At 43.5% G+C, this 23,462-nt stretch overlaps 1 protein-coding gene across 2 annotated transcripts in view; it reads left to right on the top strand.

Annotated features, from left to right (window-relative positions):
• The window catches only part of cfap58 (cilia and flagella associated protein 58), a 216,046-nt gene that overhangs the window by 4,264 nt on the left and 188,320 nt on the right, over positions 1–23,462 (top strand). Inside the window, exons 1-4 of one of the 2 annotated variants that reach the window (XM_041209909.1) lie at positions 3,755–3,846; positions 8,257–8,538; positions 13,417–13,565; positions 22,116–22,272. In XM_041209909.1, the coding sequence (XP_041065843.1) occupies positions 3,841–3,846; positions 8,257–8,538; positions 13,417–13,565; positions 22,116–22,272 (594 nt within the window). In that variant the 5' untranslated portion in view covers positions 3,755–3,840. Of the gene's footprint in view, positions 1–3,754; positions 3,847–8,256; positions 8,539–13,416; positions 13,566–22,115; positions 22,273–23,462 lie in introns of those variants that run through there. The other variant, XM_041209910.1, reaches the window with a different exon arrangement.

Consider the following 23,462-nt stretch of genomic DNA (forward strand, 5'->3'; position numbering starts at 1 on the left):
GAGAATGTCAAGGAGCTAAAGTACACTTGTAAAACACAGAGGAGGGAGGAGTGGGGGTGGGGCAGATGGTCAATTAGTTGGGACGATGGCTCTGTTAACTTGGGGGTGGTTAAGAAGGAGACTACTTTCTGAACTGAGGGTAAAATATTAAGAGAGCGGCACAGCGGAGGGAGCAACTAGGACATGGTGTCTTAAATTGCAGGTAAATGGGGTTGTTGGAGGAGGGTGTATCCCTGTTAATTAAGGAATTGTTAAATGGGGAGAATGTGTCTGTGAGTCTGGGTAAGGGAATTTCAGGAAGAGAAAGTTTCAGTGAATGGGGGAGTTGGACAGGTAGAGTGTCTCTGAACTGAGAGACTGTATTAAAGATTGAAGTCGTAGTTTCACACCAAGTGATAAAACTAAGAGAACATGGGATGAATTTTCTTGTAGAAATAATGGTGAGGTTAACTGCACGCAAGGTTACTAAACTGGATAACAACTTCCGGAAGCTGCTCATGTCCAGTTAAACATGGAAATCAGGTGGCACTGTCCAGTTGGCCAACTTTTCCAGAAGTTGCAATATACTGATATCTCGCTGGGAGACTTGACATTGAAATACGTCTAATAGTGTGAAGTTCCGGTACTTGGGTGATAGATGTACACTCCAAACTCACCAGGAAAAGTTAAGGCTTGTCCATTCCAGCGCAAGTAAGTATTTAACGGTGTGGTGAAATCCAGTCTGTTCTCTCAAGTGGACGTATTTGTAGAAGAACTGGGAAGTTCTCCTTGCCAATATTTATCTCTCAATGAACATCACTAAAGCAGATTATTTGATCATTATCACATTGCTGTCTGTCAGAGTTTGTTGCGTCCAAATTGGCTGCTGTGTTTTCTACATTACAACAGTGACTACACTTCAAAGGTACTTCATTGGCTGTAAAGTGCTTTGGGATATTTTTGGGTCATAAAAAATGCTGCAAAAAACGCAAGTTATTTTTTGTTTTCTGTGTGTGGCTCTACAACAACAACTTGCATTTACATAAGTCAATTAATGTTGCGAAATGTCCCAAGGTGCTTCACAGGAGCAATTATCAAACAAAATTTGATACTGAGCCACACAAGGTGACCCCCTACAGCCTACATTGCTGACAGCGGGCATGCTCAGGGCAAGATGGCCAGAAACAAAGAAAGGTTTGCATTTATACCATGCCTTCCATGATCTTAGGACATCCCAAAGCACTTTACAGCCAGAAAAGTACTTTGTAAATGTTTGTCACTGTTGAAATGTAGGAAATGTGGCAGTCAATTTGTGCACAGCAAGCTCCCACAAACATCAATGTGATGATGGCCGGATGGCACAACTGTTGGATACAAGTGTTAGTCTAGGGGTGTGGCTCTTACTTAAAGTCTTTCATTGAAGGATGGGACCAATCTTGGGTCCAAATCCCAAATGAGCCTTTCTGTGTTGTCACATGTAGTCCAAGCCACTGTTTGCGTTCTCTAAATTTGAGCTTGAGTGTTGCAGTCGGTAGAGATCCAGCCTATGGGTTAGAAGGCCCTGGGTTAAAGAACCACTGCAGCACTTATGTCTCATGGGATAGTAATTTTTACGCAGGTTGAATTTTATGGAGACCTTGTGGCTCAGTAGGTAGTAGCCCTGTCTCTGAGCCAGGAACTTTGGGTTCAGGATTTATTCATAGGGCATCCAGATTTTCAAAAAGTGAAAACCAGGACTCCCTGAGGTAATGCTCCCTCACAGCACAACAAGTTTCCCTTTCAGGCTCCTCAAGTGCAACACCTTCTTCATTTTTACCATTATTCTACTTGAAACAAGTAAAGTGGCCATAAATCGGTGCCTTTTCTTCTGTTCAAAGTTGATCCCCTGCCATGTGCAGAGGAAACCAGGCTCTGTGGATGTAAGCTACTCGGACAGGCACCTCCTGCATGCCTGCCACTCATTTTCTGCCCACCTCACCCAGAAGTGCTTTCCATGTGTTATCCAGAAATGTAATGTCACGCTGTGAGGCAAAGTGTCACACAAACTGCACTGACTGTGGGCAAAGTGTCACACAAACTGCACTGACTGTGAGCAAAGTGACACACAAACTGCACTGACTGTGAGCAAAGTGACACACAAACTGCACTGACTGTGGGCAAAGTGTCACACAAACTGCACTGACTGTGAGCAAAGTGACACACAAACTGCACTGACTGTGAGCAAAGTGACACACAAACTGCACTGACTGTGGGCAAAGTGACACACAAACTGCACTGACTGTGGGCAAAGTGTCACACAAACTGCACTGACTGTGAGCAAAGTGTCACACAAACTGCACTGACTGTGGGCAAAGTGACACACAAACTGCACTGACTGTGGGCAAAGTGACACACAAACTGCACTGACTGTGGGCAAAGTGACACACAAACTGCACTGACTGTGGGCAAAGTGACACACAAACTGCACCGACTGTGGGCAAAGTGACACACAAACTGCACTGACTGTGGGCAAAGTGACACACAAACTGCACTGACTGTGAGCAAAGTGTCACACAAACTGCACTGACTGTGGGCAAAGTGACACACAAACTGCACTGACTGTGGGCAAAGTGACACACAAACTGCACTGACTGTGGGCAAAGTGTCACACAAACTGCACCGACTACAGAGCAAAACATCACACAAACTGCACTGACTGCGGGCCAAATGACACACAAACTGCACTGACTGCGGGCAAAGTGGCAAATCTACGGTACATGCGCAAATCTAAATTCAATTTGAACTCGTTCCTTTGGTATAAAGGGTTAACAGATGGGTTGTGCTAATCTATGATGTAGGTGATGATGTACCGCTGACATCAGTCAGTCAAGTATTAGACTCTCTTGAGAGTTTGGAATCATGCCTAAGACCTACACGTGTACTCTGTGACCTGGTTAGATGTACTACGAAACAAGTGTTAAGTAGATACTAAAGTATGCCTACATTCTGTGTAAGAACCAAGTCCCACGCCAAGAGTCCAAGGTAGAAGGACCCAATCTCAGAACGGTTCCCTCCTGCAGAATAGACGCGAAAGCTGAAAACTGGGACATCTGAACCATTGTGAAGGGAGATTGTCAGGAAGCCGGGGAGTGAAAATCTGGGACTGAACTGGCAAGACCAGGGCTTGGAGGCGCTCAACTCACTGGCCAGAGAAGGAATGCTGGTGATGCAGTCCAGAGAAGGTTGGCAGTCAGCCTGCTCCCCAAAGGGGAAGAACGTGTCTTGGCGGGCCGAACGGCCTCCTTCTGTGCCGTTGAGATTCTGTGACAACAAACATTCCTTTGCCAACATTGCTGAGGAATTGTGGTGATTGATATTGTCCAGCAGTGTGGGTTCACAGTGAATGGACAACCAGTTTCTTTTTTTAAAAAAAAAAAAGGTTTTGGATTTGAGAGAAATTTATTTCTCCTGCGTGTGAGTTTTCTTAACTTCCTTTTTAATGTGTCTGGGCTCCCAATAACCAACGGCAACTTTTTCTGCCTAACTTCTTCAACTTGCCCCCACAAAGTTTTGCTGCTCTTGCCAGTGAGGGAGGGGGCGGGGCCAGAGTGGGGTGGGGGTGGGCTGGGGGGGGGGGGGGGGGGGGAACGCACGCGACGCAGTGACGCACGCCGTGACGCAGGGCTGCGTGGTCGCTGGGAGACCGGGAGGACGCGGGGAGAGAAGAAGGTGGGCGGTGGGGCGGTGGGGCGGCGGGGGCGAGTGAGCGGCTGGACAGCGGGGACCGAGGCGGCGGGCGGATCGGCGGCGGGGCTGCGTCAGGCGCCCGGGGGAAGCCTCCCCACCTCCCTCCTTCCCTCTGCCTGACCCTCAGCAACCACCATGGCGGTAAGTGCATGGCTGGGTCGCCCGGATCCCTCGGCACTGGAGCAAACCTGCCCTTACCCCTCCCCCCACCCCCCCCAACCAACCAACCTACCTACCTCCCCCCTCCCCCACAAAACCCACTCTGCCTCTTAACACCAACCCCTTTCCTCCCACCCACCCACCTTCCAACCCCCCCCCCACCCCCCAGCCCCCACCCCCCCCAACCAACCAACCAACCTACCTACCTCCCCCCTCCCCCACAAAACCCACTCTGCCTCTTAACACCAACCCCTTTCCTCCCACCCACCCACCTTCCAACCCCCCCCCCACCCCCCACCCCCCCCAACCAACCAACCAACCTACCTCCCCCCTCCCCCACAAAACCCACTCTGCCTCTTAACACCAACCCCTTTCCTCCCACCCACCCACCTTCCAACCCCCCCCCACCCCACCCCCCCACCCCCCCCCAACCAACCAACCAACCTACCTCCCCCCTCCCCCACAAAACCCACTCTGCCTCTTAACACCAACCCCTTTCCTCCCACCCACCCACCTTCCAACCCCCCCCCCCCACCCCCGAAAGGGTTCACTCTTCCTCCGACCGGGTCCCATCGATGCCACCCCTCCGTTGAGCGCACCCAGCCCATCCAGGCGGCACCCTCGCCCACGTCTTCGAATCTCTTTAGGGCTGAGTCAGCGCGCTGGCCGGTTCAGGTCCCACTCCGGGGTCTGAGCGCAAAAGCCTGGTTTGGTGCTCCCAGTGGAGTGCCACTTTGCCAGGGGTGCTGCCTTTCGGTTGAGATGTTAAACCAAGTCTCAGCGGGACGCGAGAGCTCCCGTGGCACTGTTACGAAGAAGATCGGGGAGTTATCCCTGGTGTCGGGGCCAATATTTATTCCTCAAGCAATGTCATAAAAGCAGATTACCTTATCGTTGCCAGATTGCTGGTCGTGGGAGCTTGCTGTGTGCAAGTGGGCTGCCTGGGCTCCGATATTACCTAACAAATTTGATTGAATTTTTTCAGGTGGTGACCAGGTGTGTAGATGAGGGTAGTGTAGTTGATGTAGCTTATATGGATTTCAGCAAAGCCTTTGACAAGGTCCCACATGGGAAATTTATAAAGAAGGCAAAGGTACGTGGGATAAAGGGTAATTTGATGAGGTGGATTCAAAATCGGCTTAGTTGTAGGAGCAGAGGGTGATGACAGAAGGATGCTTTATTGACTGGAAGCCAGTGTCCAGTATCCAGTACCACAGGGATCTGTGCTCGGTCCCCTATTATTTGTCTTTTATATAAACGACATAGATGACTATGTGGTGGGTAGGATTAGTAAGTTTGCAGATGACACAAAGACTGGTTAACAGTAAAGTTGAGTGTCTTGGGTTACAGGAAGATGTAGACGGGATGGTCAAATGGGCAGACAAGTGGCAGATGGAATTTAACCCTGAAAAGTGTGAGGTGATACACTTTGGAAGGAATAATTTGACAAGGAAGTATTCAATGAATGGCATGACACTAGGAAGTTCTGAGGAACAAAGGGCCCTTGGCGTGTGTGTCCATAGATCTCTAAAGGTGGAGGGGCATGTTGGTGGGGTGGTGAAAAAGGCATATGGGACACTTGCCTTTATCAATTGAGGCATAGATTACAAAAGTAGGGAGATCATTTTGGAGTTGTATAGAACCTTGGTGAGGCCACAGCTGGAGTACTGTGTGCAGTTCTGGTCACCAATTATAGGAAGGATGTGATTACACTGGAGAGGGTGCAGAGGAGATTCATCAGGATGTTGCCTGGGATAAAACATTTAAGTTATGAAGAGAGGTTGGATAGACTTGGGTTGTTTTTGTTGGAGCAGAGAAGACTGAGAGGCGACCTGATCGAGGTGCACAAGATTATGAGGGGCATGGACAGGGTGGATAGGGAGCAACTGTTCCCCTTAGTTGAAGGGTCAGTCACAAAGGGACATAAGTTCAAGGTGAGGGGCAGGAGGTTTAAGGGGGATGTGAGGAAAAACTTTTTAACCCAGAGGGTGGTGACGGTCTGGAATGCACTGTCTGGGAGGGTGATGGAGGCAGGTTGCCTCACTTCCTTTAACAAGTATCTGGGTGAGTACTTGGCACTTCATAACATTCAACGCTATGGGCCAAGTGCTGGTAAATGGGATTAAGTAGGTAGGTCAGGTGTTTCTCACATGTCGGTGCAGACTCGGTGGGCCGAAGAGCCTCTTCAGCACTGTGTAATTCTGTGATTACAACTACAATTACACTTCAAAACATACTTCATTGGCCAGAAACCGCTTTGGGAAAGCCCAAGGTTGTGAAAGGCACTATATAAATTCAATCTTTCTTTACTTTGTTTTTTGAGTTGGGGTTGCCTAGAAACGTCACCTGGTGTGGCCCTTTATGTTTTTCTCTGATTGGTGCCTCTCCATCATCATCCAATCTATGGAGAAATGCACACAACTAGAGAACACAAACACAAAGTACACTTTCTCCATGTAGGACTATACTCCGCTGAACCAAAACTGTCGGCTCAGGTTGAGAAGAGCCAAAGTTTATGAATGGCCAAGTGTTGCACTGCAGTGCTGCTTACATTTATGTTTATTATCATTGCAGTTAAAACTGCATAGTAGACCAGCACTGGGCACTAGCACATCTTGCAGGTTGTCTGATCTGGCCTAACTGTCGGGGCTCTGCCTTGTAATGTTATCTAGAGTCAAGTGATAGGAAAATGATCATTCTAATACTCTGGTTAGCTACCTGTCGAGGCCTCACCAATGATTCAGTGTTTGCTGTTCAATCATTAGTTGTGGTTCAGAGATATTCAATTTACCTTGTTCAGGTATAGTGCCTTTCACAACCTTGGGCTTTCCCAAAGCGGTTTCTGGCCAATGAAGTATGTTTTGAAGTGTAATCGTAGTTGTAATCACAGAATTACAGAATCACACAGTGCAGAAGAGGCCCTTCGGCCCACCGAGTCTGCACCGACACGTGAGAAACACCTGACCTACCTACCTAATCCCATTTACCAGCACCAGGTGTTGGATTACCATGTTGCTGTAGAGATTTCACTCAATTTTAATCTCCTGCTACCAGGAATTACAGCAAACTGGTAGTTTTCATACTTGGCTCCGGTATACTAATGGCTAGATGACCCTAGCTCCCTGATGCTTTGTACTGACGAATGTCATGGTTTTAGCAAGTCAAATTCCAACAATACCCATTTGTATATAAGAGACCGCTAAGCCAGGTCATTTATTGACTTGTTCATAAATTTTCTGCACGTAGTAAGTGGCATGTGTCTCATTTCAAGCATATATTTCTCACTTTTGTTTGGAGACTATGGGGTATTGATGATGGGTTTCTTTGACGTATCGATCACCAGAATGACCATAAAAACATAACTTTTATGTTCTTTCTTACCCATTTTAGATTTTAGACCATAAGACATAAGAGCAGAAATTAGACCATTCGGCCCATCGAGTCTGCTCCGCCATTCAATCATGGCTGATAAGTTTCTCAACCCCATTCTCCCACCTTCTCCTGTAACCTTTGATCCCCTTACCAATCAAGAACCTATCTAACTCGGTCTTAAATACACTCAATGTCCTGGCCTCCACAGCCTTCTGTGGCAATGAATTCCATAGATTCACCACTCTCTGGCTAAAGTTTCTCCTCATCTCTGTTCTAAAAGGTCTTCCCTTTACTCTGATGCTGTGCCCTCGGGTCCTAGTCTCTCCTACTAATGGAAACATCTTCCCCATGTTCACTCTATCCAGGCCTTTCAGTATTCTGTAAGTTTCAATCAAATCCCCCCTCATCCTTCTAAACTCCATCGAGTAAGGACCCAGAGTCCTCAAACGTTCCTCATATGTTAAGTCTTTCATTCCTGGGATCATTCTCGTGAACCTCCTCTGGACCCTCTCCAGGGCCAGCACATCCTTCCTGAGATATGGGGCCCAAAATTGCTCACAATATTTTAAATGTGGTCTGACCAGAGCCTTATAAAGCCTCAGCTGCATATCCCTGCTTTTATATTCTAGTCCTCTCGAAATAAGTGCCAAGAAAATTGGACCAGGAAAGGGGATACAAAATATACTTAAAAGGGAGGATTTTCCTAAATGCCTGCAAAGATAAGTAAAACAAAGTTATCTACATACATTTTTCGAGCGCACCAAGCTAGTTAGCTTATTTGTAGCATTTTCTATCTGGAGATCATCACCACTTACTGTATTGTACAATGGAACTTTACACCTACCAGTTTATGAAGCAAGCTCCCAAGGAAGGCAATGAGGCAAATAATATTAGTGCATTCCAAGCACTAGATGTGCTTCTGACGAGAAGAGATTAAAATGGAAGATTTTTTTTCTGGTTTTAGACATTCGTGCACCTGTGACTAATTTATCCCCCCTACTTCTCCATTTTCTTTTGCAGGATAAGTCAGAGAAAGTAATTTTGGAGGACCATGCCTTTGAGGCGCTGGAGCAAGACTTCCAAGAAGTCCTTGCTGAACTTATGGGAGACAAGGGACTGGAGAAATTTCGCATTGAGTATGAAAAGCTGCATCGGGCCCTCAAGAAATCCCACGAAAATGAGAAGCGCCTGATGGCAAAATGCAAGGACCTAAATGCTGAGATTGTTGCAAATTCAACAAAGGTGACAACTGCACTGAAGCTCTCGCAAGATGACCAGTCAACTATAGATTCCTTAAAGCAGGTGAGGTTTGTGACAATTCTCTGGTGGAGCTGGGCTGTACTGATTTGCCTGTGAAATGCAGAGTGTGGTCTCTGCCATTTCTCAATAAACCTATGTCAAAATTTCACAATTTAGAAGTAGACAGGTGCACAAACAAACCAATACGCAAACTGTTTCAAAGATCAGTAAATTAGTAAATACTCAAAGCATTTCAAATTTAAAATACAAATTTATCATCACTTATTCCTTCTGGTTCCACCTAGTGCACACTAAGGTCCAGTGTTTAACCATGCAACCAGCTATGCAGTAGGTGTACTCTTCAAAGTAACTTATGCTTTCCGGGTGGAGAGGGAGATATCTAGAAAGCTTAATTTAGTTTGCAGTGTTTTTGCATGAATAAATAATGATGAGCTGGTGTCACAGTAATTAAGAAGGCAATTGTGATTAGTAAGGAAGAGCATCATTTTGTCCTTTAGTTTTTTCAAATGCTCTGTTTATTTTGCAGCATTACCTTTAGAGGCATTGTTATTAATATAAATGAGCCACTGCAAGTATCTCCAGAGGGGCTGAGAACCACATGAACTAGATTTTTCTAGTAGATCTCCTGGTGAAGTATTGGTGGGGGCTCTGCATGTGCTGGGCTCTTATTCTCTCTCAGTTTGCCAATATGTCCAACTTTGTGTTTTCTACATTGCTGGGCTGTGTGGAATCACTACTGACATAAAGGTCCACAGCCAGAAACTTGAAGCCATCGAACAAAGCAGTCTGATTCACGTGTGGGTCACTTTCACTGTTGCTGCTGGTCACTTGAATCCATCCTGTGGGGCAAGCAGCTAACATCTGGAACACCAGCAGCATTTCCTGACTCAAGTGGCAAAATATTTTAAATATTTCCAGTCAGTGTCCGTAGTTCTCTGACCATCATATGAAAAAGGACTTAAAGGACCACCTGGTCCTTCAAGCTTGTCCCATCCAGATGGGGGTCACTGTTTTAAAATAAGAGGTCGCCCATTTAAAATGGAGATGTGGCGAAATTTTTTTCTCAAGGGTTGTGAGTCTTTGGAATTCTCTTCCTGAAAAAGCAGAGGAAGCAGACCCTTTGAATATTTTTAAGGCAGAGGTGGATAGATTCTTGGTAAGCAAGGAGGTGGTAGGTTATTGGGGTAGGCGGGATGCAGATTTGAGGTTACTATCAGATCAGCCATGATCTTATTAAATGGCGGAGCAGGCATACTCCTGCTCCTTGTTCGTATGTATGTATGAACCAATATACATCATCTTCCCCAGTCACATAATCTCCTCTAGAGGAAAAAATGCCAGATAAAAATCCTGAGGTTGATTTAGGAAAAAAAAACACTGGGCAATTTGTCTCTGACTTTCAAAGGCAATGAAATAAACTCAAGGGAACTGCAATAACTGATGCTATAACTAATGCTCCCCCTTATCTATCTTCTGTAATTCAATGTATCCTTTCCTTTTGGGAACTTGTTCAGCTATTTTTAAATTACTGCAGAAACCCACATACATAGCACATGCTTTGGTGGCTTCCCGAAGTCAATGACTCTCGTGAAAAGCAAATTCTTCCCGATATCTAACATAACTATTTTGTATTTCATACTCACGTCCCTTAGTTTACCTATCCCCTCCTGTTCAGATAATCTACTGGAACAGAATCTATTTGCTTCATCGTTTTAGCATCTTTAATCATATTTTGATGTTTTTCCAATTAAATAAGCCCCATTTGATTAAAATAGTAACAGAACTTGCTGGAAATACTCAGCAGATTTGGCAGCATCTGTGGAGAGAGAAACAGAGTTTAATGTTTCGAGTCGAATATGACTCTTCTTCAGAACTGAAGGAAGGTAGAATTCTGATGGGTTTTATGCTGTCGAAAAAGTGGAGAGGGAGGAAGAATAAAAGGGAAGGTTTGGGATAGAGTGGAAGGCAGGAGAGTTTAAGTGACAAAGATGTCATGGAACAAAAGGCAAAGGGAGTAACGAGCAGTGTTGTCCAAAAGCAAAAACACGAAAAACAAGATTCAAACAGGCACAATGCAAAAGAAAAATCAAAATGGTGGGGACAGAATTCATGGTCTGAAATTGTTGAATTTAACGTTGAGTCCAGAAGGCTATAAAGTGTTGATGAAGTGCTGTTCCTCAAGCTTGTGTTGAGTTTCGCTAGAACACTGCAGCAGGCCGAGGACAGAAATGTGAACTTGGGAGCAAGGTGGTGAATTAAAATGGCAAGCAACTGGAAGCTCAGGGTCATGCTTGTGGACTGAGCGGAGGTGGTCTGCAAAGCAGTCACCCAATCTACCTTTGGTCTGCTCAGTGTAGAGGAAGCCACATTGTGAGCAGCGAGCACAGTAGACTAAATTGAAAGAAATAATAGTAAATTGCTGCTTCACCTCACCTGGAAGGAGTGTTTGGGGTCTTGGATGATGAAGAGAGAAGAGATGAAAGGGCAGGTGCTACACCACCTTTAATTGCATGCAAAGGAGCCATGGGAAGGGTACCAGGGTGTTGCAGAAGGAATGGCAAATGGCCCCCATTTGATTGAGCCTATTTTAATAACTAGGAATCCTAAGCCTGGGAATTATTCTGTTTACCCTTCTCTCTGCGTTCTCCAGAGCCCCAGTATCTCCTGCGCATTGTAAGGACGAAAACTGGACCTCGGACTCTAAATTGGAAAAACATCAAAATATGATTAAAGATGCTAAAATGATGAAGCAAATAGATTCCGTTCCAGTAGATTATCTGAACAGGAGAGGATAGGTAAAATATGGGACATGAGTATTAAATACAAAATAGTTATGTTAGATATCAGGAAGAATTTGCTTTTCACTAGATCACACCTATGAATATTTTTGTTTTATCAGAAAATGTAAAAATAGTTTCTTCAATCCCTTTTAAAAGCATAAAAAAAAAGTTGAGGAGAAATGAACAATGAAGTCCATCAAGCTCGTTTGTCTTTTCCTTCAACTCATCCACAATAAATCCAATTGCATTTTGAACTCTGTTAGGTTATTTGAAATTTGCATTTCCCTTTGGATTTTTTTTTATCTATGATCTGTTTTAAATTAAACTTTTATGAATTTACTTGTATGTTCTCTGCGTTATGCGGTTATATTCTGTGTTCACCTAAGTTATATCATTGAATATTTTATAGACCTCACTGAGGTCCCCATTTATCTTTCTCTTGAAACTAAACAGTTTAAGCATCTCTTTTCTTTGAAACTTACCTCCCTGCAACTTTGAATCATTCCTGTTGCCATTTTGTTTAATCTCACCCATGCAGCTATGAAGGCTTTTGAAGTTTTGTAATCAAAACTGCACACAATACTCCAAAGGGAGGCCTGACTTCTGCTTTGCAAAGTCTCTGCATAACCTTTTTTCACGTATACTACATCGTTCTGGCTAATATTCTCTTTTCCTTTCAATCGTGTCTTCATGTTTTTCAACATTGGTAAATAATGAGTCTTCTGTCATTGGAAGGTCCTTTATCAATGCGATAAGTCACAAAATGAAAATAAAGAACTAAGCCTCAAAATGTGCACCATCTTTTCTTTCCTGTACCACAAGACGGTCACAGCAGGAGAGAGCAACGTAGAAGCTTCTTGTACAAATTGCAGAGCAGGTAAGCTGGCTGAGGTGAAGATGAGCAAACTGCAACTAGTCAGCTTTCTGACCTTGTCCTTAATACTGGTATTGATTTTATTATCGCTGGGGACTAGAATTCCTCAGCCCAGTTATAGAACTTGGCAGCTACATTGCTTGCTTCTTAGTTATCTTATGTTTGTGATTGGTGACTTTCACTGCAGTGCTGTTCTTTTTTTAATCTAACTGTGATCCTCCTGGAAAACTTAAAAGAGCTATAAGTGCAACCCCTACATCACTTAACTTGGAGATGTAGTGTCACAGACATATTTCAGAGAGAAATATTCATCATTGAACTTGAATATGTACTTGGTATATGTACAAGTTTGTTGCTACATTCTGTCATTTCAGCAAAACTAGTAGCAGATAGCTGACAACCTTGTTCCAAATATCTGCTGTTGGAGCCTGTTATCATATTTGTGTGGGCTGCCATCTGTAGAATATTTTGTATTTCCCCTGTTGTTGTTCACAAGGTTGAGTCCGTGGGTGGAACCTTTCTTCTATTCAGCTTCAAGCCTTGGGCGCTGCTGGCAATGGTGGGATTTATTGCCCATCACGAGGTGCCCTGAATGCAACTGAGTGGCTTGCTAGGCCACATCAGAAGACAATTAAGTGTCAACAATAGTTAGCAAGGCACTTGAGTCACTTATAGGCCAGATTGAGTAAGGACAGCAGGTTTCCTTCCCTAATCAGTTGAGTTTTGATAACAGTGTAAGCGTGGCCATTTTACCTTGTACCGGCTTTTTAATTTCCAGATTTTGTAAAGTGAGTTCAAATCCTCAAACTGATTTAGAGAGATTTGAACCCTTTGAATTCCTAGTCCAGGCCTCTAATTTACAAGTCCAATGGCTACACGCACACCTTGTCTTTCGGAGTTAGGTTCACTAGGCTGCCAAACTAGGATCACACATAAATGAGACATTCAGGGTTGAGAGAAAGGATGTATTCGGTGATTTACGAGGAGGTGATAAGATTATTCATCACTTCCTTCAAGGCCTTTCCTCCATTTCTTTCTGGTTGTGGAATGCGATTTTCTCAAGGAATACATTTACAATTTTGCTAAAAGTGTCAAATGGAGGTAATTGTCAGAAACAATTTACATTACTTGTAATGACCAGAAGAATTCATATTCCATTGATCTTGAGGCCATATCGCTTCCTCTTTTTAAAAAAAAAAGATGGATCACCGCAAAATCTGCAGGTTGAGCTAATTCTGTTTCACATGTTTTTATTAAAATAAAAAGGAGATTGAAAAAGCTTGGAAAATGGTCGATTCAGCTCTTGAACAAGAAAAACGAGGAAAGGAGACCATTCGCACTCTAAAGCAGGAAATTAGTAATCTAACTAGGTTGGTGGAGCAAGGTGCTGGACTTTCTTTGGGCCAGGAAAGCAGGTTGGTTGATTGAATTTTTAAAAAACTTTTAATGATAATGTCTTTACTGGAATGTTATTGTATATGCCTGGTCACAAGCTGTCAGCATGGGCTGAGTGACAGCCTTGACTACTAATTAGAGACATCGCATTTATCATACTGAGATAATTTTGATTTTGGACTATAGTGTAAACTGGGTGATAGTGAATTAGCCATCCGTTCGTTATACACTCTCCTGATTTTTATTTCCATTAACCTTAACAACAATAGAAGCCGGGAGAGGTGCATAACAGGTGACTGATCTGCTGTCGCCTGTTTTTCACTATCTATCAAAGTCAGAATTAGCTCCACTTACTCTTTCTTGGGTGTAGCTGACCTAATCCAAGTAGCCATTTTGGATTGAACTTCCCAAAGCCAATAACAGGCTGCGTCTTGCAGGCAGTGGGTGACTTTCCTGGAAAATTGCTGATGTGATACCTTCAATTATCCAGTCCTGTGGTGTGTTGTCTCAGAGTCCTTACTGTTGGCTGACAATCTGATTATGGAGGGCACGTTCAGTTTAGAAGGTTTTTATGGTCTATCTATGTTAATCATTCCATAATATTCCTCTCAAGAAACATTAATGTCAAGGCTGTACTGCAAAGTATGATGGTTAGCTTCACTGAAAATGTCAATTTGTTAAAATGTGTGTGTGTGTGTGTGGCTAAGCAGGTGAAAGAGGCCACAGATGCTGACTCATACAGTTCAAGCAGAGTTCGCAGATTATAATATATTTTATGCTCATGAAAGATAGAACTAATTATACACTATGTGCACTAATATATTGAAGTCTGTTTTAGTAAATGCTTGCTTTATTATGAAATAATTTGATAAGATTATACTCTGTTAAAACCTTAATAAGAAGAATGGAAAAGAGAAGATGGAGGCTTTAGTGCGTGCTTGCTGAAAATAAAGGATAAGATGAATGTTGAAACTGTAGATTTGCAGAAGTTGAGCCATTAACAGAAATATGAATCTTAGAACCTTCGGAAAAAAACAGGAAGTACCTGAATATCCAAGCAGCCAGAATTCCTTTGCCACCTGATCTCTGGCATTGAGTGCATTAGGATACGGAGTGATAAGAGCTAGACGATTTTAACTCACTTTGAAGCCTGAATCTTGGAAATAATTCAATTTAACACAGTTACTAATAATTGCAAGGCTTGTGTGCCAAAGTGAAGAAGCCTGAAGTCTGAAATTTCCAGTTTGAGACCTCAAAATTTAAGGTGCTTGAGAAAGGGAGAGAGGACACCAGTAAATCATTGTCAGTGTTGAGAAATGAGAGTAAATGGCATTTTTTAAAAAATGAGAACTAGGGAAGATAGAAAGAAGTTTTTCAATGAGGAGAAAACTAAGCAAGACAGAAATGCTTGTAACTGGAATGCCAAGGAAAGATGCACTGGTTAGAAGTTTTGCTTTTCAGAGAACACTGACTTATTTATTTACAGCTATAATGCAAATCTCCCAATAGGGTAGGGAGGTGGTAATAATAATGCATGTGCTTGAATAGCTGTCATCAGCTTTGCTTCTACGTTGCCATCCTTGGAGACTGCCATTGAATTTAGATGCAGTTAGATAAAATTATTTGATAAAATCTTCATAAAACACTGGTTAGGCCTCGTCTGGAATATTCAGTTTTGGGCACCATACTTTAGGAATGACGTCAAGGCCTTAGAGAGGATGCAGAAGAGACTGACTAGAAGAGTACCAGGGATAAGGAACTTCAGTTATGTGGAGAGACATCTTTAGAGGGCTAGATGGAGATTTGATAGGGACAGGTGTTGATAGAGTAAATAAGGAGAAACTGTTTCCAGTGGCAGGAGGGCCAGTAACCAGAGGACGCAGATTGAAGTTGGACATCCAGAGTGGGGTAAAGAAAGTACATAGCGAGTCGTTTTAATTTGGAATGCACTGCCAGGATACAGTGGTGCTAGCAGATTCATTAGTGACTTTCAATAGGGAGTTGGATAAATACTTGAAGGGAAGAATGTACAGGACTATGGGGAAAGAGCAGAGAAGTAGAACTGGTTGGATTGCTCTTTCAAAGAGCCAGTACAGGCATGTTGGGCTGAATGGCCTCCTTCTGTGCTATATGATTCTATGAAAAACTATGTTTGGATTTCAGAGTTCCTTCAGCTATCTGAACTTACATGCATGAACTTACACCACTTAGGGACACAATTTGAGTGAGAACTCAATTTAAAATAATTATGGGGAGCTGTTACTTTTGTGCTGAGACAATTAAGCTTTCCCTCATCTTGAGCTATGCTGGAGGAACATGTCAGCTAAATAGCTCTAACTGCCTAGTGATGGCTGCTGTATGTTAATTGAACACTATATTTTGGAGAGCACAAAGGGATAATGTTGCATTAAACTGCAATAAGTTGGGCAAATACAGAAGATACTCAATACATCTTTGCAACACCCTCCTATGGTTAATAAGGGAAGAAAGAATGGGATATTTGGGCCTGGGTATCTGGTCACCATATTTGTAATTCTGTAGGCTACTGATGTTTTTCTATGCTATTACACATTCTTTACTTGGACACTGAAAGAGGTTAGAGTCCTATTTTGTTGTTCTGGTGCAGTATCTACTATCGGATAAAATGACACTGACAGCGGTGAATTTACTTTCTTTTTGCTTTCGGATGGTAGCTGCCATTCACACCTCCTCTAGACATATCTTTTGTTTCTTTACTTCTCCTGTCTTCCACCCTTTCACAAACCTTGCCTTTGTTCTTTCTACACTTCCTCCTTTCACTTGCTTAAAATCTATTCCGTTTCTAACTTTTTCCAGTTCTGATGCAAGGTTGTTGATCTGAAGTATTAACTCTGTTTCTCTCTCCACAGATGCTGCCAGACTTGCTGAGTATTTCCAGCATTTTCTATTTTCACAGAATCACAGAATTGTTACAGAATTGCGCAGAAGGAGGCCATTTGGCCCATCATGTCTGCACCGGCTCTCTGAATGAACAACTCATCCAGTGCCAATCCCCTGCCTCCTTCCCTTAACCCTGCACATTTTTCTTTTTCAGATAACAGTCTAATTCCCTTTTGAATGATTCAATTGAACCTGCCGTCATCGCACTCTCAGGCAGTGCATTCCAGACCCCGATGACTCGCTGCGTGAAATAGTTTTTCCTCATATCGCTATTGCTTCTTTTGCTAATTACTTTAAATCTGTTCCCTCTCATTCTTGATCCTTTCACGAGTGGGAACAGTTTCTCTCTATCGATTCTGTCTAGACCCCTCGTGATTTTATATACCTCTATCAAATCAACTCCCAGCCTTCTTTTCTCCAAGAAAAACAGTGCTAAATTCTCCAAGCTATCTTCATCCTTGGAACCATTCCCATGAATCTTTTCTGCACCCTCTCTAATGCCTTCACATCCTTCCTAAAGTGTGGCGCCCATAACTGAACACAGTATTCCAGCTGAGGCCAAACTAGAGACTTATACAAGTTTAACATAACCTCCTTGCTCTTGTATTCTATGTCCCTATTAATAAAGTCCAGGGTACTGTATGCTTTATTAATTGCTCTCTCAACCTGTCCTGCCACCTTTAATGATTTATGCACAGATACACCCAGGTCCATCTGCTCCTACACCCCCTTTAGAGTTGTACACTTTATTTTATATTGTCCCTCTGTATTCTTCCTACAGAAATGAATCACTTCACATTTCTCTGCATTGAACTTCATCTGCCACCTGTCGTTCATTGCACCAGCTGGCCTATGATCGTTTGAAGATCTACATTATCCTCCTCACAGTTCACAATACTTCCAAGTTTTGTATCATCTGCAAATTTTGAAATGGACCCCTGTTTACTAAAGTCTAGGTCATTAATATATATCAGGAAAAGCAAGGGTCCCAACACTGACCTCTGAAGAACTTCACTACAAACCTTCCTCTAGTCCAAAAAACATCCATTAACCACTACTCTTTGTTTCAGGTTGCTCAGCCAAATCCCTTTTATTCCATGTGCTATAACTTTGCTCACAAGTCTGTATCAAACGCCTTTTGTTGATGTACTTCACATCAACAGCGTTGCCCTCATCAGTCCCTTCTGTTACCTCTTTAAGAAAACTCCAGCAAGTTAGTTGAACATGATTTTTCCTTAATTAACCTGCATTTGTCCATGTGACTATTAATTTTGTCCCAAGTTATTGTTCCCAGAAGTTTCCCCACTGCCAAAGTTATACTGACTGCCCTGTAGCTGCTGGCCTTATCTTTACACCCTTTTTTGAACAAGGGTGTAAAATTTGCAATTCTCCAGTCCTCCAGGATCACTCCTGAATCCAAGAAAGACTGAAAAATTATGGCTAGTGCCTCTGCAATTTCCACTCTCACATCCCTCAGTATCCTTGGGTGCATCTCATCTGGGCCCAGTGCCTTATGAACTTTAAGTACAGATAACCTATCCAATACCTCCTACTTTTCAATTTTAAACCCTCCTAGGGTCTGAATTACCTCCTCTTTTGCTATGGCCTTGTTATGATTTGGACCAGGCCCCTAAGTTTTTGGTAAGATCTGGTGAGGGACCAATATTGTTTTGTTGACAAAGTTGACAAAGTTTGTGATACTAAGCGAATAAAGTCACAAGACCCCACGGTTTTTGAACAAATTAAAATAAGCTTTACCGTGCAAGGTCAGAAAGATGAAACAATTTACAACACCTCTCTTGTGCTTATACTTCAGCGTTGATGGTTAACATGAGGTCCATGTGAATTAACAGGCAAACTTTGGTCGAACACACCACACTGCACAATCAATGGCAGATACGACCAAGACAGAGTCCACGGATTTCTCAACAACCCATCCAGAAGTTAGTAAACACTGTGAATCAACCAATTTCATTGAAACGCTGTCTCTTTCATGAGGGATTCCGTTCTTCACCTTGGCTGTGACGAGCAGAATACTACTGCTCCAAATGCTACTACAGAATACTACTACTACCTTTACCCCAACGGCCTGCAGCACAGAGTCACGCCTGAGCCCTCTTTGATTGCCAGGGCTTCTCCTGAGCCCTCTAAACTTTAAAGTCTGTCAATTGCTGGTCTGTTTCTGCTTTTGCCTCTCAATCTGTTCCTCTTTCTTCCTAACTTAACTGGGATCTATCTCTGTCCCCTGTCTCTGTTCCCTGTCTGGGACTCCTCTTTAGGGACCTCTCCCACTCCACTTTCCAATTTGGACCTCTCCCTGTCCCCTTTCCCTGTACCCTGCCTGAAACTCTTGTCTGCAATGGCGCTGCCCGCACTACTCACGACCCGGGTTTTCGCGCCATTTTCCCTTTCTGTGCAGGCGCGCTGGGCCCATCCTCGGCCTGAAGAACTTAAAATGCTGAATTGCGCGTGCGCAGCCCTCTCCTGGTCCACGCATGTGTGGAACCTCTGAGGTCTGTCGAGGCTTGGAGGTTCCCGTCCTCTGCTCTCGAAAAGAAGATAAGTTGGCTTTTGTAACAGCCTGGGTAGCATCTTCTTCCATGGTAAAGACAGATGCAAAGTAGGCATTTAAAAATTCAGCTATGCCCTCTGCCTCTATGGGAAATTCCCCTTTTTGGTCCCTAATCAGCCCTATTCCTCCTTTTTTTTACTATTGATATGCCTATAGAAGACTTTGGGATTCCCTTTTATGTTAGCTGCCAGTCTCTTTTCATGCTCCCTCTTTGCGTCTTCTATTTGTTTCTTCATCTCTGAACTTTCTATATTCAGCTTGGTTTTCAATTATATTTTTTAGCTGACAACTGTCATAAGCACACTTTTTCTCATTTATCTTAATTTCTAGCTCCTTTGTCATCCAGGGAGCTCTGGATTTTTTTGCCCTACATTTCCCTTTCGAGGGAATGTACCTTTGGACTGTGTCTGAATTATCTCTTCTTTGAAGGTAGCCCATTGTTCAGCTACCGTTTTACCTGCCAACCTTTGGCTCCAATATATTTGGCCCAGATCCTGTTCTTACCCCATTAAAGTTGTCTTTCTCCAGTTTATTTTCTCACTCAGGGCTGTTCTTTGTCCTTTTCAATAGTCACCCTAAACATTATGCCACAATGATGAATGTTCCCTAAATGTTCTCCGACTGACACTTGATCTACTTGGCGCGCCTCATTCCCAAGGACCAGATCCAGCAGTGCCTCCTTCCTCATTGGACTGGAACCATTCTGCTAAAAAAAATGTTCTTGAACACATTTTAGGAACTCTTGCCCCATCTCTTCCCTTTACACTACTACCATCTCAGTCTATATTTGGATAATTAAATTCCACCATTATAAGTACTCTATAATTTTTGCACCGCTCTGTAATTTTCTAGCAAATTTGTTCCTCTACATCCTTCCCACTAGTTGGTGGCCTATTGACTACACCAGGCAATGCAATTACACCTTTTTTGCTCCTTAGCTCTAGCCAAATAAATTCTGTCCTTGATCGCTCAGGGGCATCCTGTTTCTCCAGCATTGCAATATTCTCCTTAATCAATACTGCCACCCTTCCTCCTTTTCTTCCTTTCCTATCTTTCCTGAACACCTTGTATCCAGGAATATTTAATGCCGAGTCCTGCCCTCCTTTGAGTCAGGACTCCATTACGGCTATAATATCATATTTCCACATGGCAATCTGTGCCTGTAATTCACCAATCTTATTTATCACACTCTGTGCATTCACATATGTGCACAGTAACCCTGATTTAGATCTATTATTTTCTCTTTTACTCTGACCCTACCTATTAACTTACTGTTCCCTACTCTAGCGCTATCTATCTCTCTCAGTATTCTGTGCACTTTGGTATTCTTCTCTGATATTATCTCCTGGTTCTCGCATCCCGTGTTAGTTTCAGATTTCCAGCATTGGCAGTATTTTGCTTTTGTATGAGCCTTACATTTGTTTTGCTTCAAAATGCAAACACCTTCTACTATCAAAGCCAGTTCCCAAGCTCCTGCCATTTTGTTCCTGAACCAGCTTTAGAAGTTAATTAGAATAGTTTGGTGGCAAGCTTTTCCCCCAGTCTCATCCATCTTCGAGCCTCATCACAATGTGGGAATATTCATTACACAGCTTTTTCCACAGCACTCCAGCTGAAACAGCTCTGACATCTTCTCACACTGTGAGGGTTGAGGGGGGTCTGAGACTGGAGGAAATGCTGTCTTTTTCTTTCAGAAACATACTTTGTTCATAAAATTTGTCAAAGTGCATTACAAAACATTACAAATTGAATACTACAAAAACTGCAATAGAATTCACCTTTTCTCCACACAGCATGTTCTACTCTGAGGTGCCAATTTCAGCACTCTTAATATTCGCAACATACCATGTCCGGCATACAGCCGAGGGGTTCTACACAGTTTCTAGCCCCTAGGTGTACTATGCCTGAAAGGCCTTAATGCTGACACCCGACAGTCCGATTCATTTCCAATTGACCAATTCAAGAAGACTAAGGCCGGAATTTTTCCCTCGTTGGGCGGGCTCGGCGGGAGCGGCTGGGGAGTGGTTGGGAAGCCGACCGCTGCCCGCGATCGGCCCCGCACCGCCACTTCAAGTGGGCGGGCCAATTAAGACCCGCCCTGGGTGGATCGTGAGCGGCAGTGCTCGGTGCTGCCTGTGCGGGCAGGGGGAGGAGGGAGAGCCAGCCTGGCGCGCTGTTCGCACAAGCGCGTGAAAGACGGGAACATGTTTTTAATTCCAAAATAAAGTTTTTATTTAATGTATATTTGCTTTAGGAAACCTCATCCCGCTTGTGGATGAGGTTTCCCAAAAAATGTAAAGGCCGCTTGGCCTTTTCGCCTGCCCGCCAACCGTAAGGTTGGACGGGTAGTGTAAATTTGAATTTAATTAGCTTGTTAATGACCTTAACGGGCCTTTCAATTATTGGCGGGCGTGGGCTGGCCGAACAAACTATCACGCGAGTACACAGTGACCTCGGGACACATGCCCGACGCCATTGCGCGTCATTTTACGCTCAGGTGTGTTGGGCGCGTACCCGCACACTGAGCGTAAAATTCTGCCCTAAGTGAAGTTAGGAGATCAAGTTCGAATCCCATCACTTCAGGATGCTTTGGCCCATGCTCCAATAAACGATTTCACCACTCCCAGATTGAGCTTCCTCATTATTTTACCCAGTTACTGTTTGAAGAGGGGCGTGGGAGGAGGAGGTTGAGAGGGTAATTAAACGCAAATGCCAAAGATTGTTGTCTTTTTCTTGGCTGTGCCATCTATGGGCTGAATTAACAAAATTGTGCTCCCAGCAGGGAACCTTGCCTGCTGAGATCAATAAGTTGCTCGCTGGTTCCCCACTAATTCCTGGTTATTCGACACTGTCAATTATTTTTAGTTATTGGTTGTCAAGTAGGAGTTTGAGGTTCTGTGTTGGGAGTGCACATTTGTAGAATTGTCTTTCTAGCACCCTCTCTCTTTAATAATTTAGAGTGAGTGAAGTCAGCTTTTGTTCTGTAGTTTGGAAAATATTTAAGCTTTGACAAATCTGAAATATGTTCTTCTGCCCCTTGAGAAATGCAATGAAACACTTTGTGTTTTGTGTTGTACAGTGTTAATGATATGCTGAAAATCCAAGAGCAGCTGACCAAAGAAAGAGATGAGCTACTCAAAGAGGTTGTCGCCTTACGCGATAAAGTGACGGAGATGGCAGCCAATGAGCAAGAGTATGAACGTCTTAAAGACGAAGCCGATCAAAACGTTGCCCAGGTTGGTAAAAGACTGCATTCCCCATTATCTCTGGCCTTTGGCAGATGTGATGTTGCGTATGTCTTTGGTTCTTTTGTCTCAGCCTGCCAGCAACGATATTTTGACAAATGAGATTCAGTTGTTCCTTCATTTACCCTCTAGTGAGAGAAAACGCAGGAATGTTATTATGTGGTAGCATTTCATCTCTCATCATAGAGTCTCATCATCTTAAAAGTGCCTTTTACTTAATCCTTTGATTCTCTGTGCAGCAGGACTGAATTTCTGCTAGGGTCTTATCAGATCCTGGCGGAGTTATGGTGGAAGACTAGTGGACCCCCCCCACAGAATTTCAACCTCCATTTGCCAGGTGATCACAGTAACACAGAAGATCATTGTATTGCGAATCACTTCATGTCCCTCCAAGGTGCAGTGTGCTGAAATATTCCAAGGGTAGCCCTTCATTCAAGGCACTGCTTGGGACAATGTTAATTGAAGATTGTATTTAATTGTTTGCAGGTGCTGGACATTCACTGGGGATTCATTTATTCCCCTATAAATAGGAACAGACTGTGTGTCGGGGGCTAAGACCCCACATTATATATTTTTATAATGTTCATATACATATACATATATAGATTTCCTCATGGCTAATTTCTAAAATTTTAAAAACTGGAAATTTTTTTTGAAATGGCTAAAGTCTATCTGTGACCCTGAACAAAAGGGGCAATTTGACAGTATTGAAGAAATTTGTACCTCGTTACCTCTGAAGAGCCCCAATGACCCCTGAGGACCGCAGAGACTAAATTCACAGGGAAATACATATACAAGAGGCCATCTACATTTCATGACCAGCCAGAGCCAATTCGTCTATTGGGACAAGGGAACCCGCAACCTCCCTTTAAAGACTTATTGGTTGGAACATTAACCCAGGAACCCAGACAAAGGGATACACACCCTTTGTCAAAGCCAAAGTGGAGAGGTGGGCATCATGTGACATGAACCCCTCCCCACCTAAAATTGGTTGGTGGAACCAGTGAAGTTGCCTTATGGAGCTGAGGGGTTTAGAAATACACCTCTGCTTATATAGGGGGGAACAAATCAAAACACGCCTTTCTGTTTACAGATGGGTGGTGAGAGGAAAAATCAGGGCTGTTTAAATTAACCCCCCCATCCTGTCCGTAACACTGTGCTTGTTGGGTTAGGAGGTGCAT

The sequence above is a fragment of the Carcharodon carcharias genome, chromosome 17, assembly GCF_017639515.1.
Source record: "Carcharodon carcharias isolate sCarCar2 chromosome 17, sCarCar2.pri, whole genome shotgun sequence".
NCBI lineage: Eukaryota > Metazoa > Chordata > Chondrichthyes > Lamniformes > Lamnidae > Carcharodon > Carcharodon carcharias.